Source organism: Acanthisitta chloris, unplaced genomic scaffold, assembly GCF_000695815.1.
Source record: "Acanthisitta chloris isolate BGI_N310 unplaced genomic scaffold, ASM69581v1 scaffold28541, whole genome shotgun sequence".
Lineage (NCBI taxonomy): Eukaryota > Metazoa > Chordata > Aves > Passeriformes > Acanthisittidae > Acanthisitta > Acanthisitta chloris.
In genome coordinates this window covers 28,340-44,814 of record NW_008656943.1, presented here as the reverse complement: position 1 = coordinate 44,814, position 16,475 = coordinate 28,340, and the positions used below count along the sequence as shown (strand labels likewise).

The following is a 16,475-nucleotide window of genomic DNA, read 5'->3' as shown; positions in this document are numbered from 1 at the left end:
GCCCAAGGCTCAGGGATGCCTGTGCATCCCGATGCCCACACGCTGCTGCATCCCATCACCCTCGCTGAAGGCAGAGGAAAGTAGGTGTCAGCTAAGGAAACACCATGGGAATGTGTTTCCGAGCATCCATTTGAAGTCCGAGTCCTTGTGTCTTCGTGGATCTTGTTATGCAAATAACTGGAGGCGTCGTTTGTAGTTCAGCAGCTGTCCGTCAAATTACAGGAATACAGAGCTTGATGCTTTTATCTGCAAGAGAGGGCAGGGGAGGAAAACCAGCTGTGCTGGATCAGACGAGGCTCATCTGCCAAAAATAGTGTAGGAATGTGAGCAGAAAACCCAGCTATTTTAACCATAGTTTGAGCAACATATGGCAGCAGTGTTCCATGCTGGACCAGGCATAAAATAGGACGCTGTCATGATGCAATATAAATGATACACTTCCCTGCCAAACTGTCAAAGTCAGTTTTACATTTGTTTCTAGGTTGCTGCAGATATTTATAAAAGCTATGGAAGATTGGGAGGGGCAGGGAGAAGCATAAAATCTACAGTAACCGAGTCATTTCCGTGGGACTGTGGCTGATGACTTGGATAAGCAGAGAAGTCTGGACTCGTGGTTTACGCCCTCCCTTTTAGAAGGAATCGGGAAGAACATCTCACACTGGCAGCTGGCCACCCCCCTGACCTGGGAGTCGCCAGCAGCAGCCAAAACCACTCCTGCTCAAATATCGGGATGCTTCAGAGAAAAATCCACTGTGTGTTTCCAAAGTGGGTTTTCCATGCAGAGGGTTTTGCTGTTGCTGCAGCCCAGGGAGCTGGGAATTCACTGTGCGGTTGTCAGGCAGTTGTGCAACAAGCAGGGCGAGAGAGAAAACTGACTCACTGACAGCACACGAGATTTATTGTGGATGTTGTCCACTGCAGAAGCAAGGACTGGGCAGACTGGTGTGTGGGTATGGCATGGCTGGGAAGTAGTTCAGACTACCTGGAAGTGGTAGTCACGGACCTGGTCCCCATTGTGCAAGGGCTGGAGAGAGACAAAGCAAGTCCCTTCCCCAAGAACTCAGTTTGTGCTGCTCTAAGTCCATTCTAAGGATGAGGTGTTTTCCTATTGAAACAAAAATCCTCTGGGGAGAATAACAGCCCAGCTGAGTTCCTGTAACTCCCACCAAACTTCCCCTTTGGAATGAGTTTTCCATGCTGACATTCAGACTGGAGGAGAATGGGAGAACAGCAGCCTTAGAGTTTGTGTTTTCCGATCCCTGTGCACGTTTGTGGCTGGATTACCCTCTCCTCTTGCAGTGTTTTCAAGGAAGAGCTCCAAACGTGGTCCAGGGACTTGCACACCCAGCACAGTGATACCTGCAGATGACTCTTCTTTATCCTGCTTTTGAGGTCCACACTGCAGATGGAAAAGAGCAGCTCTGGAATGTAGAAGTGTTCTAAAATCCGAAAAGAAGCTACAAGGCAAATCTTAAAAGTCCTTCGCAGTTTACTGAGATAATAATATCTGCTGTTGTGTCTTTTGAGCCCCATGGCACATGGAGAGGAGATGATCTGAGTGTTGTCCCGTGGTGTGGTGTGGGGTACAGTAGCAGAGAAGCACTGGGAATTACTGGGTGGCTTGAATCTCATGATTTTACCCCTCTGCAGCATCCAAATAGGAATCTGGGGCTGAGCACTGCCAGGTCCTGCAGGAGCTGAGGCTGCTCTGAGTGATAAGGCCACTGACTCAGTCTCTGCACAGTTGTGACCAGGAAACTTTTTACCCTCTGGCAACTTTTTCAGTATGAATATAGAAACAGATTACTAATCATGAAAACAGATGTGTCAGAGCAGCAGCATTGCCTCCAGCATCAGACAGGTGGTGACAGGAACAGGCCTAGAGACTGGTCTGCAAAGTGAGGAGCTTCAGGCATGTGAAGGAGACAACTCCAAGAGCTGCTGGGATGATCTGATCCTTTCCATGAGCTGTCCATCTCCTGAGGGTGACATTCCTGTCCTTCCTCAGCACGATTGAATCCCTCTCTCACATGGCTAATGGCAGCAGTCCATGAACAGTAATCAAAATAGTGCCTAGTCTCTTTCAGCTGGATAATGAACCCAGAAGGACTTCTCTGAATAGAGAAGCGATTGTGTTGACCAGCTGTTCAGCATTCTTCCCCACTCGGCGGGATAGCCCACGCTGCAGCTGCAGAGGTGACCTAAGAGCACTCACTTGAGAGCTGAACTTTGACACACCTTCAGCAGTGCTTGCTTAGATCCCAGAAACATTCCCAGTTGGGCATCACTGGGCTGAGTATTATCCTACAGTTTTAAGGGGGATGTAAAAAAAATACTGCGATTGGATGTGTGGCTGCAGAGCTGGCACAACCTAGGAGTGCCTCGGGGTGCAATTCAACTTCTTCCATGATGGAAGGGTTATACCAGCCCAGAAAACCATCCTCACTGTTGACTGGGAGTACCCATGCTGGAGATACAGTTCACTTGCTGTCTTGCTCTGATAGATGTACTTTCAACTGTTGTGCCCTGTTCTTTTCTTTACAGGCTTTACTCTTTGCTTTGGTGTGATGTGGAGGGATGTTGGACAATTGGGTAACATTCAGCTCTTGTCTTGTTTCCCCAGATCAGCCATCCAAAGGGCCATGTTCACATCCATCATCTCTTAGCTCTGTGTCTGGAGACCCCCAGGCTGACTCCAGCAGCACAGCTTCACAGTCAGCGCGGGTGTTACGGAGACAGTCCAAGCTTGTGGTATCCTATATTTACCATCTCATCATGGGTTTGGTGGGGGAGAGGGGTGTGAGTGGTACCTCTGGGTTGAGAACACCAGAGATTGTTCTCCCCGGATCTCCATCACAGCTTTGCTGCCTCGGCTGGAGAGAGTCTTGTGGCTTCTCCAAACCACAGTGCTCCTCTGTGTGACATGGGAGCAATTCTTATCTGCCATCCATTGCACTGGGAAACTAAATTAATGCTTGGGAGGGATCTCATGGTCCTCTGGAGGGAGTGTTTACACAACAGCAAGACATTATTGCTTGTTATACAGAGCAATGCTGAAAAAACAGCTGTCACAACAAAGACGAACAATGGCTTGTCCTAGTGGTTTCTGTTTTCTTGGGCTATTTACTGATGTTTTTCCATGTTTCTTTCCTTAGGAGATGACCGAGAATGGCAGTCATCAGCTGGTGGTAAAGGCCAGGTTCAATTTTAAGCAGACCAATGAGGATGAACTCTCTGTTAACAAAGGAGACATTATTTATGTCACCCGGGTTGAAGAAGGGGGCTGGTGGGAAGGGACCTTGAATGGAAAAACAGGCTGGTTCCCAAGCAACTACGTCAGAGAAATCAAATCCACCGGTAAGCAAATTGCTTTCAAGGGCTGATTGAATGACAGTGGTATAATGCAGTGAGGACCCTTGTGCCTTTGGGAAATTGCTGCTATTTATTAAGGACCATTTGTGTGCTTAAAGCAGCCAGGCTAATGGAAGGATGAATGAGGCCAGAAGGGTAAAGCCTAGTCTTTCAGATGAGTTGTTTGAGAGCTGCTTCACTCTCTTCTCCAAGCCCCAGCAGCACAGCAGCAGGGATGTTGCTGGAGGATGAGACTGGAGGGTCCCCTTTGTCGTGTGGAGCTGCCAGGTCATTCCAGTGTCTGAACACTGAATTAGCTTTTTGTTAGCTACCTCAGTCAGGCGATGTGTTTGTGTTTGATCCTGCCATTTCTGGCAGCAGGGGAATGGATGCTCACCGTCACGATGAGGAATCCAACAAAAACTGCCTGGCCACAGGGAATGGTTGCTAGTTTTGTCTGTAGTGATGGTTGATTTCACAAGAGTACCTTTTCCCCCAGATGCCTCTTCTGCAGTGATATTAAGAAAGGGAGAGGATGATCCATCTGATGACATCTGCCTTTACTGAGCTTTGTCTTGCATGTCCTTAACATTTTCTGCAATGTGATTGTAACCAGACATGGGGTGGTGATGACATGAAGCCCCTGACTCACTGCCCTGTGGTGCTACACATCCATTCAAGCAGGTCATCCTGTTCTGCTGCCGAGGCCATTATGTGACAGCAAACTGGTTTTTTGCAAAATGCAGCTTAATTCCTTAATGTGCCCTGAGGACCTGCCCTAGACAGAGACCAGTTGTGTGCTTGGTGCTGGTTTTATGGCTCAGGATCAGCCCTGGCCTCAAACACTGTGTGACATCAGCAGTGGGCTGCAAAGTGGCTGCAAAATGTGCAGCCCCTGTTAAATATCCTTGCTCCCACACTTGAAAAAAAAAATACCGAAGGAAGGAAGAAAAATATTAATGATTGCTCAGAATTAGGCCAGTTTTTATTTAATTCTAAATGAAAAAATCATTGTTAGGATATCTCATCTCCCACTGTGTCCCTCTGGGAAATGATGTCTGAGCTGGAGCAGGATGTTGCAGCAGGGATTGAAGACTTGTCTGGCCTAACCCAGGAATCACTAATTAACTCAGCGAGGGATGAGGAGAGATGTTTTGAGCAAAGAAGAGCAAACTTCAGTCCTATGGGGACATTCAGAAATAACAAGACTTCACTGAAGCTAAGGGCGAGTCTCCCATAGATCCTGATGTAAGAGCCCATCAGATTTTTCCATCTGCAGAGCTTTTCCCTCCAGATCCATTTCCCGTGGAAGGAGAGCTCATTCCCCTGATCTGTGCATGCCCAAGAGATGTGGCTCTGTTGGAAGTGATGGATGCAGGGACCATCAGCTAACTCTCCCGTGTCTCAGGAGCACTGCTGGGGCTGCAGCCTGGGGGAGCCCTCACTACCAGGCAGCAGGAGCTGTTTCCTTCAGTGTGAGACTTGTCACTCTGAATGGAGTTACTTGTGTTTCAGCAGTGTCTGTACCTCCACTGTGTCCTAAGCGTGCCCTTTGGGTGGAAATAAGTAGCTGTGTGGAGCAAAGCTCCTCCAAGTCTTTAGATGAGGGACGGAGCTCCCGGCTGGAAGTGACAGGAAGCACTACAAGGGCAATAATTAGACAGTACATCAAGCTGCAGCTTCCAGGGGCTAAATTTATCAATTTCAAGCTTCTCCCCTGCTAGCCGTGTGAAAGTAATTGCCTTCTGTGAGTGACTGCAGGGTGACAGGAGAGCCTGGCTGCTCTGCACAGCACGGAGGGGTTTCAGTGTGAGGTGTGCAGCATGGCCAGGGCTGTCCCAGGCTGGAGGGTGATGGTGGTGCTGGGAAAGCCATGCAGGGACCTCTCTAGGACAGGAAAAATGGAATAGGGACTTGTGTGTGTGTGTGTGTGTGTGTGTGTGTGTATGTGTGTACCATGCCAGAGGCATCCACAGGGATTTAGCAAATGATGAATGAGAATTAACTTCCAGGTTTGTGGGAACTTTTTTGTTTAGATCTACCTTTGTTTAGAGAAGGATTTTGCATCACAACCAACTGCAGGGATGTGGGTTCAGCATACCGATTGGTGTTGGCTTCAAGTGCCTTGTGAATCACCTGCAACAAAATGCAGTATCTGTCATTTCTGATAGACACCCAGTTTTAAAATCCAAATTTTGTGGATCAGGTGAAGCCATACTGTAGCTGCAAGCAGTGCCAGGTACTGGACTGCTGCCAGGGATTTTGGAGCAATCCTGTGAGTTGGTTGGCAGAGGCTGCGCAGAGCTTCTGATGTGACTTGCTCAACCACCGTCAGTGTCGTGGTTTGATCCTGGTTTCTGTGAAGCAGGGAAACAAACGCCACAATTGAAGTCTTGTGTTCACAGAGGTGGAGTTATGTTTGCTGGACATGATGCCACAGTGTCTTTCCCTGTTGGAATAATGAGAGCTGTGCACTGTAATTTATTGATTTTTTTTTTTTTTTTTTTGGTGCAGATAAACCACTCTCTCCCAAAGCATTAAAAGGACTCGAAAGCACTCAGCTGACAAAGAATTATTACCCTGTGGTAAGTTTTAAAGTGCTGATCATACATTTTAATAAGTAGCATGTTATTAATCTTCTGACCTGGCTCCTTCCCTTAAAAATCACTGAAGCAATTTGTAACAATCAGGGATGTGACTCTGTGTTTAAATGCAGCTGTTGCCGTTCCCTTGATTCAAGGCTGTCGAGACAATAAACCACAAATGGAAGTTGCTTCAAGATGTCAAAAGGAGGGACTTGAAGTAGGCAGCTGGAGAGGTGGCAACATTGAGATCAGTGTTGGGGAATAAGGCATGATGTCTCTGGTCCAGTCCTTGCCATCTTTATAGAGATGTCAGGGTGTAAACAAGCTAGATGAGGGCACTGATCTGTTTCCTGGGTTTGGCTGGAGATACTATGTCCCAAGCTGCCTGCTCTGTTTCTCTGCCAGCAGCTGCAGCCCTCAGAGAAGGGGCAGATCCTGCAGCTCACAGCCTGGCTTGGTAACTGGGCTTGGCTTTGGAGCAGGTTCACAGCCTGCCACACCATGAACTGCAGCTGCAGAAGGGGTTGAGAAGCATAACCTCCTCTGCATCTTGCTGCTGGAGTGAGGAGGTCTGGCAAAGGGGGGCAGGTACCTTCCCACTGTGTCCAGGCTGGAGGAAACCCTGTGGTGTAAGAGAGTGAACGTGCCAGTGTGTGAGCATCCCTGGCTCTCAGTGCTGGATCTGAAACATGATCATCAGCATGTCTAAATATATTTCAAGCAAAGCAAAGCAGAAACAGTATGTCCAGAGAGCTGGGAACCACCTCCACTGTCTCCAAAACTCAACCACACTGAGAAACTGAAGTGCTGACTGGAACTGTGCAGGCACTGGGTTTGCCTGCCCTGCTGCCAGAGATGAATTGGCTGCCACAGTGGATTAGCAGGACCAAACCCAACTCAGCACATCCTTTAAGTTGCAAGTGAGCTGTGGCCTGGCTTGAGCTGCTGAGGGAGCCATCCTTGGTCTGGCCACTGTTGCATTTAAATCGTGCCTGCCTTGGTGCAAATGGTGCTCCCAGGATGCATGCACAGGTCATTTGTTTGCATACCTTGGCAGCCAGTTGTGCATGCAGGGTCAGGCATGAGCCTCTTGAGGGGCAAGTACTAAACTCAGGTCAGACCTGACATTGTCTTCAAGGTTTGCCAGAGAAGGAGCAGCCCTTACCACCTGCTTTTCAGGCCTCCCCAAGTTTACAAAGTAAAATCCCAAAATTGGTCCACCAGGACTTTCCTGAGTGTTCTGGGTTCTGTATTAAGAAATGTAATTTCTGGACTTGAAAGACACTTCCATGGTTTTCCACGCTTGGAAGCTGATGTCATGTTCCTTTGACTAGTCGCTAGTACAAAGATCTACTCAGTGCTCTGTCTCTCACCCTAGGTGTTGCAAAATATTCTGGAAACAGAACGAGATTATGCGAAGGAACTACAATCACTTCTGGGAACTTACTTAAGACCCCTCCAGTCTTATGATAAGTAAGATATAAGGGCTTCTGAGGTGGAGACAACCCTATGAAATCCATCATAGTTCATTACTTTCCTGCTTCTGAATGTTTAGGGTCTGTTACTGCTGCTTTTGTAAAGCCTCACAGCTTCTCTGTGAACCAGAAAAGCAGCCCACGTTTTGCAGGTTTCTGCTCTTTCCCATTCCTCAGTGGTGGTGCAGGCACTGGGCTGTGTTAGAGACAGGCACTGTCCATCTGGGAGAGGGCTGGCTGTTCCCACCCGTCTGCAAGCCTGTGTGTGCCTGTCCCAGCATGTGTGTTCCTCGGCACTGTGCCTTGCATGGCTTCTCCCTCTGTCAGTTGCCTTGTTGTGGCTTCTCAGCCTCAGTCATCTCTTCATTTCACACGTGGTGACAGGTGTCCTCTGTGGTTAGATTGCCTCTCACTGGATCCAAACTGCTGCTGGGCAAGAAGTGGCTCTCCTGCCTCCCTGACTGCACAGCCATTGGCACTAAGTACTTCTGTGCTTGGGAGGAGCATGGTGCCAACCCTTATGGCCTGAGCAACACTGGGGTGACTGGGGAGCTCTTTCCAGGCTTACCTGCAGAAATAGGCAATGTGCATTCCCTCTGTGCTGGGCAGTGTGGTGCAGAGGCAGCAACAGCAGCTCAGTGGTGCTTATCAGCAGGTTCCTGTCGATACTTTCACCCTGCATAAAAGACCTGGTGCAGTAAACTTCATCTCCTGCTCATTGCTTCAGCTTTAGAGTCATCTCTTCCAAATAGTGCCATCCCAGTGACCCTGTCCTTGCAGCTGTGTTGGGGCCACTCCAGTCCCTCCGGCTGAGCAGACTGTGGGAGGACTGAGCAGCCTTGGGGTGTCACAGATGGAGTGCAGATGTTTAGACATTGTCTAGTCTGGAGAGATGGGAGAATGGTGTCCTAAGGCCTCTCTATTTAAATCACTTCTCCCATCCCCAAATCTTCATGTGGGAAATACTCAGCTGTGAAAATTTCTCGTGATCTCAGCCCTGTAGGCCTAAAAGAGGGTGGTACAAGAGTGACTCTGAGGATGACAGAAACAGACACATTAACTTTGGCCAGGAAAAATCCAACCTCACTCAAGAAACAAAGCAGCCTGTACCTGAGGGGTCAGTCTGTAGGCCCTTCCTCCCACTGAGAAACCCACAGCATGAATCCCTGAAGACAAAGCTGTCTCTGTGTCTGTGCACACACCTCCCTCCCCACCCCTGGCTGAAATCCCATCTGTCTGTGCCTATTAGACAGCTAAACATCTGAGAAGATTAGTGTGATTAAGTGATTAAAATCCAATTAAGATAATCCTTGACTGCAGACATCTTCTCTGGGAGACTGTGGTCTGTAGCTCACAGATCATGAATTTTATGTTTTCCCATGTCTGATGGTGTATCTGAGGAAAGAGAAATTCTTGGGTCTTTTTTGGAAGGACCACTTATAAATACCAAGGGGGTGCTCCTGAGAGCAACATCACTTTGATGCTCATTGGTGATCTGACTCTCACAGGCTCAGTGCTGTGGATATTGCCTCACTGCTGGGAAACATGGAAGAAATCTCTGCGTTTCAGCAAACACTGAACCAAGCCTTGGAAGAAGTAGCAAAGTAAGTTCATGTCATAGCATATCTACTAAACTGCAGCTAAAAATAATAGAAAGCCCTGTTCATTAATGTTCCTCCTGGCTGCTGTCTTAGACTTGTTAAATATAGAAGGAGTGAAGAAAGGTGGCAGGTAGTGCTTTGGCAGGAGGGATGGAACTAGAATTTCTAGTGTTAAGGAATCTGCTGAATGAGTGTCACTAGACCTGACACAAAAGTGCACCTAGACCAAAGATGCAGACACATGCAGGGTGGGAGATCTGGCAGGCATGAAGATGGGAATTGCCAGGGAGCAAAGAGCAAATTATTAGAGGTGATAATTTCCCGTGGGGAAGCTGACAGACAGGCCTTAGCCCAGCCTCTCCTTTGGAAGGACTGAGAAGAATTGGGAAAAGACTGAATATTGAAAATACATTCAGACTGTAGCTTCTCTTTCTATCTCCTCATATTCATGGGCAGCTCAGACAGTGTCCCCAGTTCCTTCCAGCACATCCTCATCAGTCCCAGTGGGCTGCAGCATCCCAGCTGCAGCTCTGCTGGTGGGACAGGACAGGCTGGGTCACACCTGGTTCCAGGCTGATAGCACATTGTGATACTGTCTGCACCACAGAAACCCAGACCCACCTGAGGACCTCCCTATTCCTCCCGCCCGTATGTCAGCTGTGGGTATTTTGCTCAGTGCTGGAGTTAGGAGGTGACCTGGGAATGTCCCCGTGCAGCCAGTGGTTCTTGGGCAGGGCCCTGAGAGTGCCATAGCTGCAGGGTGCAGATCAGGAGGCTTAACGTGGCTGGTGTGTTGGTGTCCATAGGCTCCCCGAGAACCAGCAGCGTGTGGGAGGCTGTTTCATGAACCTGATGCCCCAGTTCCGCTCCCTGTACCTGACCTACTGTGCTAACCACCCGTCGGCAGTCAACGTCCTCACGCAACACAGGTGAGTGATGGAGGATTCAGACTGAAATCCCTCCTCTCAGAAGTCACTTTTATTATTAATACTTGGCCTGGCATGACTGCTGACAATGGGGCAAGGGGATAAACATGGGATTCTGCTGCTGGGAGGACCGCTGAGGCTTTGGCTCTTCAGTATAGCCTTTCAGCTCCAGCATAGAGACAACTCATTGCTCCGTGTGTTCAGAGCTGGTCTCACAGGTCCTGTCTGCCTGTGCAGGACTTGGGTAGAACAGACAACCTCAACCCTGGCAGTAGAATCTCCAATGATTGTTACTTGCTGACCCAGATACTGTTTCAGACCTGCTGCTCAAGTGCTCACGCACGCAGATGGGAGGGTGTTCCCCCATGGGACCATGGTGGGGGACACATCATTGCAGGAGGGTGGTCATCAAATCCTGCAGAGTTACCCAGTTTATTAATTGAGCTGCTGTTCAACCAGATGGTTGTTTTGCAGGGTTGTTGGTACTTTGCATTAATAACATCTTTCTTCAACATGTCCCACTTGAGTAGTCACTTGAATTTGTGTGACATCATGCCCAAGAGCATGCCAGGCCAAAAGGCTACCAATGTGTCATCCCTGCAGCAATGGGAAAACCAGGACCCCATCCATACTGTTTAAGCCTTCCCATTCTGTAATGGAAACTCACAGTGTGTTTACTTACCTGCTGAAATCCAGCTTTAATTCAGTGTAACAGAAAGCCTGGCTCCAGTCAATGACTCATTCACATGGTTCGTCAGTCTGACCCCTTTTCTTAAATCGATCAAAGAATCAGCTTAGCAAATGTGCTGACACACACAAGCCATGTTTTCCAGAGCAATGTACATGCTGACATCTGCGTCCCAGCACACTGCTGCAGCATCCTCCAGCACAGCAGCAGCCTCTGCAGCCCACACTGTGCACCAGACACCCTGTGCCACCTCACTGTGCCTGGGGACCAGCTGCTGGCACCGATGTACCTTAGAGGCTGTGCATGCCAACACCTGCGGCCACACAGCATCCTCTTCTGTATCCCTGGGGAGCAGGGTCTTGCTGGGCTGGAAGCTCACAGCTCCCTGCTTGCCCTGCTGGGTGGTGGTGGGGGATGCTCTGAGGGGAGGCTGGGCTGGCTTTAGAAAGGCAGAGCCCTGGCCATCAGGAGAGTGTGGGAGGTAGCAAAACACAGCCCTGAGCAGTGCGAGCCTTCCTTATTGTTGTTGTTGTCTCTATTCATAGTGATGAGCTGGAGAAGTTCATGGAGAGCCAGGGTGCGGCCAACCCAGGCATTCTCATCCTAACCACAAGCCTCAGCAAACCCTTCCTGAGGCTGGATAAATACGTGACACTGCTGCAGGAGCTGGAGAGGCACATGGAGGTAGGTGGGATGTGGGACTGCTGGGCAGGCTCTACCCCTTGATGCTGCCAGAGCTATCCCCGAGCTGCAACAGGCATCTCTGCCTCTTGGTATTTCAACACCATGTGGCTGAAAGTACTTGCCACCCCTCCAAGGAGGTGTCCCACCTGCCTGGGACATTATCCACCTTTCAGATTAGAAGTGGAAAACTGGTGGATGTGTCTGGAGGATGCTGTGGGAAGGCATTGCCTGAGTTTTACCCCAGCCCCTTCTCAAAGATAGGCCCTTTCCAGCACAAGTGAAAGCAGAGTTCAGTGTCAGGCTATACAGCTGGTATTTATTTGCACAGCGAGTAATAAATCAGTGTTTTTACAATCATTTGATGAGATTCCTAAGCCTGGCCACTTGTTCCTGCAGCTCACAGGCACATCCCCACCCAGGCTTGGGCTCCTGGGTGGAGGCAGAGCTGCACAGCCAGACATGGATCTGGCAGCCTGCACAGACACGGGGGTGGAGGAGTGACTCCCTGGGAGCAGGGAGAGCAGCCGAGGGGCACAGAGACTTCCTTGGCAAGTGGCAGATCTGCTTCAGGACATTTCTTCCCCTGGGGACTGTAGGGATCTCTGCTGCTGGTGTTCTGCTACTCTCTGCTGGTGCACTCCAGCTGCTGGCAGGCAAACCTCAGGGGTGGTGCAAGGGGGTAAAGAAAGTAGAAGTGTTTTTAACCAGGTTTGCTTTTCCCCCTCTTCCAGTTTTAATTACCAGTTAATTACTCAGCACACTTACCCATGGCCATTCAAATCCACACCCTGGTCAAAGGATTAAAACCTCTGTGCTTGAGCCAGGAATATTTCTGCATAGGAGAGGGCATAAGAACCTGCAGGGTAGGCGCACTACACATCTGCATGTCCCACTCTCACCTGGATTAGCTGAGCTGCAGGGACTGAGCTGAGCTTGGCTGCAGCCACCGTGCCCATGCAGGATGCTATATGGGACTTCAGCAGTGGATTCAGGGACACACACCTCACCTATCTCTCTTAGTTTCTAAGCTGAGTGTGGGAGTTCTGTTGGATGAATCAGTAGGGCTGAGGTTTAAGCTGCGATGCCGTGGGAAGGGTATGGATGTATGCAGTGTGGATGTGTGCAGTGTGGATGTGTACTGTAGCATTCCCTGCACTGCTGCACAGCTGCTGATGAGGCAGGTATGTTAAGGGCAGTCCTTGTCCCACATTCAGAGGTGAGCTGCAGGGACAGCTCCATCACAACCTAGACACCCTAAGATTTGCTTGGCATGAGGACTGGATGGTGAGGAGCTTAGAATATAGGGCCCTAGATACAGGAGAAAGTGCTGGGAGAGTACTAGCATGCAACTGAGGTCAGAGATAAGGGGCAGCATCCTGCTTTCCCCTCCCTGGCCATGTAGTGCCAGACATGCTTTCCCTTAAACCCAGAGGTGAAACTCCATTGATGTTCATGGATTTCCACCCTTGATGGGGCAATGGCTGGAATCCCTTGCACACCAATGGAAGTTTCCTTCCTGAAGGTGAAACCACAAATCCACCCTGCACTTCTGCCTGTTTTCATTGATTTTCTTTGCAAGTCAAATTTGTTCTAAGTAAAAGCATACCTGCTCTTGCTCTTGACCCCTTTGCACTCATTCAGTTGCTATCAGTGTACTGCATAGCTGCTTTCAGCCATGTCATGTTGAAGTGGGTGGTGGGGAAGGTACCTGGTGGACTTTGTGCCCCTCCTGCAGCCCATGCTGCCTGCACTCTCAGCCCTGCAGCACTGGGTGCACTGGGACAGTGGGTGATGCTCAGGGTGGGTGATGCTCAGGGTGGGTGATGCTCAGGGTGGGTGATGCTGCTGGTGGTGGCTGAGGGATTTTGTCTCCCTTCACTAGGAGGCGCATGCAGATCATGAAGATGTTTTGAAAGCCGTCACATCCTTCAAGTCCCTCGTGGTAGGTGGCAATTCTTAAAATAGAGTGCTCCGTTTCAGGGCTGCATTTCATGAAGAATGAGTCAAGTCTGACATTTGTCTCCTCATTAGAAGAAAAGGTCTTTTGGAATGGAAAAGATGGGTTATAAAGAATCTTAATTTCAAGTTTCAAGCCTAGAGCTGCCCCTCTGTCTGTGTTTTGGCAATTGCATGCTGGCCCCATGGTCCCAGAGCAGAGATGGAGGTTCTCTGGCTTATCCTCTGCCAAAAGCCACGTGTGGGCAATGGTGATGGCTGGGTCCCTTTCATCTCCTTTTACCTCCATTCCCTAATCATTTGCCACCTGAAACTAGACTGTCTTTTGCTCATTGAGATGAGCTGGGAAAGGTTAACACGACTGTGACTGACTCTGGTGCCAGCAGGAAAGTCCCCTCTGAGCCCATTGAGTAACTCTTGGTTTTGTTGAGGTTTGCTCCACAGGCATGGTGAGGCTTTGACCACACTGCAGGTAATTTGTGGCTCCAGGTGCTGTGGCCATCGGTGGGGAACAGAGCACACAGGAGTGAAGGGATGAGTCAGATAACAAAGCTATTTCTGTGAGCTGTGTTACCTACACTCCTCAGAGTCCTGCTGCACTGACATGAAATTGAGGGGGAAAAGGCATCTATGTGCACAAAGGTTTTACTCAGGAAAGCTTTTTCAGTTATTAAAATGCTATAGCCTCTCTCGCTTCGTAGCCACTGAGTACCTTTCACTATAACCACTCCAGATGTGGTCCAACTTCCTTCCTTAGTACAGCAGATGCAAGTTTTCGGTGTTTAGCAGGGCAGATAAAACACAGGGAGGAGAAAGTTCATAGAAAACAGGAAAGGGCGATCATGTTACATTTACTTAGAAACTCAGCTCCCTTTCCATTTATTCTGGTAGCTAATGGGGGAATCATTCAGTTAAATTACAAGGTGTCATTAATCTCTAGGAATGCTCGTAAACCATGGACGGTTTTACTTGAAATGTGTACTTGGGTAATGAGTAATTTAATGTCATTATGACACAACTAAAGAGATTCAGTGCAGATTTGAGGTTAGAGAGGCAGAGATGCCCCTTGCAATGGACACGTGGTCCTGTGGTGGGACCAGGGAGGCTCTGGAGTGAAGGCAGGGAGGGACCACAATGCTGCTGTGACTCACAGTGGTGCCTCTGCACAGACTGTGATCATAGAATCATAGAACCATAAAATCACAGAATTTCAGGGATTGGAGTGGACCTTACAGATCATCTCGTCACAACCCCCTCTGCCATGGGCAGGGACACCTCCCCACTAGGCCAGGATGCTGTGGATTTTATTTGGTTTTGCATCCTGGGAACATTGGATTCGGACACTTGGGGAGCCATCAAAACATGCAACAGTTGTAAAACCAGAAGAAGCCCCTGTAGTTTAGTTCAAATTTGTCTGTTTTCACACTAGACCTAATGCCGCCTCTCTCTTTGAGGAGCTGGATAGTCAAAGAGTTTGTATGAAACTAAGCTGGAAAGGAGGAAAATCTGTATCAGAAATAGGAGTTTGGAAAAAACCAAGCAGCTGGTGAAAACTGAGTCCGGGTTTGGCTTTGCAGCAATTTTCCCTGTTGGCAAAGGGTTCAGTTAAAGGTGGTTTTGCTTAGATTTGCAGGACTGGGTTCAGTCAGCATTGTCCTCTGCTGGCTGAGAGCTGCTGAGGGACTGGCCGCTCTGTGGATGTCCTCCAGTCCTCAGCTGCCAAGCATTGGTGCAGTCTTTTGAATTACAGCACCTTCAGAAGTTTCTTTTTGTGCCAGTCTACCTCACCAACCTGTCCTGGTTTGGGGTTTGCAGATTTGGGTTAGAAAATATCCACTTATCTGATTCATGGGGGCTTTGTGTTGCTTCAAATACATCTCTCTGCTGTTTGGGCAAAATGGGCAAAATCTCTCTAAGCAGTAACAAAATTAGAGACGTTTAGCTCTGCCAGCTGTCTTAGTTTGGAAAATGTGACCCTGCACTCTCAGTGGTAGAGCTGGTTTGGAAAGAAAAGTTTGCTCAGTGCAGTTTGCAATTTCTTTGACATTTGAATTACTTCATAAATCACTGGGGTGTGAGTCTTTAACAAACTTTGTGTCATAGAGCCAAAGCAGCTTTCCTGATCCCTGATGTGACCAACCCTGAGCCCACAGGGCTGTGGGAGTGTTGCTGGTGAAACTGGGATGGTTTGGGTTTGAGCCTGTCCTTTGGCTAACGAAGCTCCACTGTGATTCCCAGTCGCAATGCCAGGAGCTGAGGAAGAGGAAACAACTCGAGCTGCAGATCCTTTCTGAATCCATCCAGCGCTGGGAAGGAGAGGACATAAAAACAATGGGAAGCATCATCTACATGTCCCAGGTGGTGGTGCAGTGTGGGGCAAGTGAGGTGAGTGTGGTGGCCCTTCTAAGCTAAAGGGATTGTGTCCAAATATGTTGCTCTCAGGATTGGTGATGCTACGCAGCAGCTCCTCTCACTCCAGGCCAGCAAACTGCTGACAAATAATGCTGATAAATAATTTTACCTGGGGAAGAACTGTGCAATGAGGCTGTGAACATCTGGAGTGAGTCAGGCACCTTGGGGTCTTAGCTTCAGGCCTTTGAGGACACACTTTTCAAGCAAAAGAAGCATTTCAGTGTCATATAGCACATTATTTTCCCTCTTTCTCCCCCTGTGACTTACTCTGAGAAATGAGAGTGACATGAAAATGTCCTGTGTGCAGCGTGGTGGGTGCTGTGACATCCCACTCCAGAGATGACTGTGCTTTGGAACTAACTGAAGAGATTCCTATGCTACTGGTCCTAACACATCACACCAGTCCTTGCCACGGACCTTCCTCCGTGGTGTTAAAGCCATGCATGAACATGGGAAGGTGCCTGTCATCACTGAATTGCTTGCTGTATCGATTTCTCCCTGGGAAGGGACGACCTGTGAAACAAACTCATGTAAAGCCTGGTCCCAAAGTCTCTCATGTTTGGGATGTGAGATGCTGGGGGACATAAGGTCTTCTGAGGCACTCTGCAATGATTGTAAGAGGATTAGCAGGATGCAGACACAAGTGTATATACAGGAAAAAGTAGTACAGAAATGAGATGCTCTAAAGAAAAGAAGGCAAAATAATCGGTTTGGGGCTGGAATCACAGGCTATGATTCCAGCTGCAACAGGTTCAGTTTGCTGGAGGCAGGTGCTTGTGAGGCATTGCAGCCTGGAC

The 16,475-nt window shown here is 48.9% G+C and overlaps 1 protein-coding gene across 1 annotated transcript in view; it reads left to right on the top strand.

Moving 5' to 3' along the window:
- The window catches only part of ARHGEF6 (Rac/Cdc42 guanine nucleotide exchange factor (GEF) 6), a 28,833-nt gene that overhangs the window by 2,214 nt on the left and 10,144 nt on the right, over positions 1 to 16,475 (top strand). The window contains exons 2-10 of the mRNA XM_009084539.1: positions 2,624 to 2,751; positions 3,156 to 3,357; positions 5,866 to 5,936; positions 7,315 to 7,409; positions 8,920 to 9,015; positions 9,819 to 9,941; positions 11,172 to 11,310; positions 13,193 to 13,252; positions 15,505 to 15,655. Of these exons, the coding sequence (XP_009082787.1) occupies positions 3,159 to 3,357; positions 5,866 to 5,936; positions 7,315 to 7,409; positions 8,920 to 9,015; positions 9,819 to 9,941; positions 11,172 to 11,310; positions 13,193 to 13,252; positions 15,505 to 15,655 (934 nt within the window). The 5' untranslated portion in view covers positions 2,624 to 2,751; positions 3,156 to 3,158. The remainder of the gene's footprint in view (positions 1 to 2,623; positions 2,752 to 3,155; positions 3,358 to 5,865; positions 5,937 to 7,314; positions 7,410 to 8,919; positions 9,016 to 9,818; positions 9,942 to 11,171; positions 11,311 to 13,192; positions 13,253 to 15,504; positions 15,656 to 16,475) is intronic.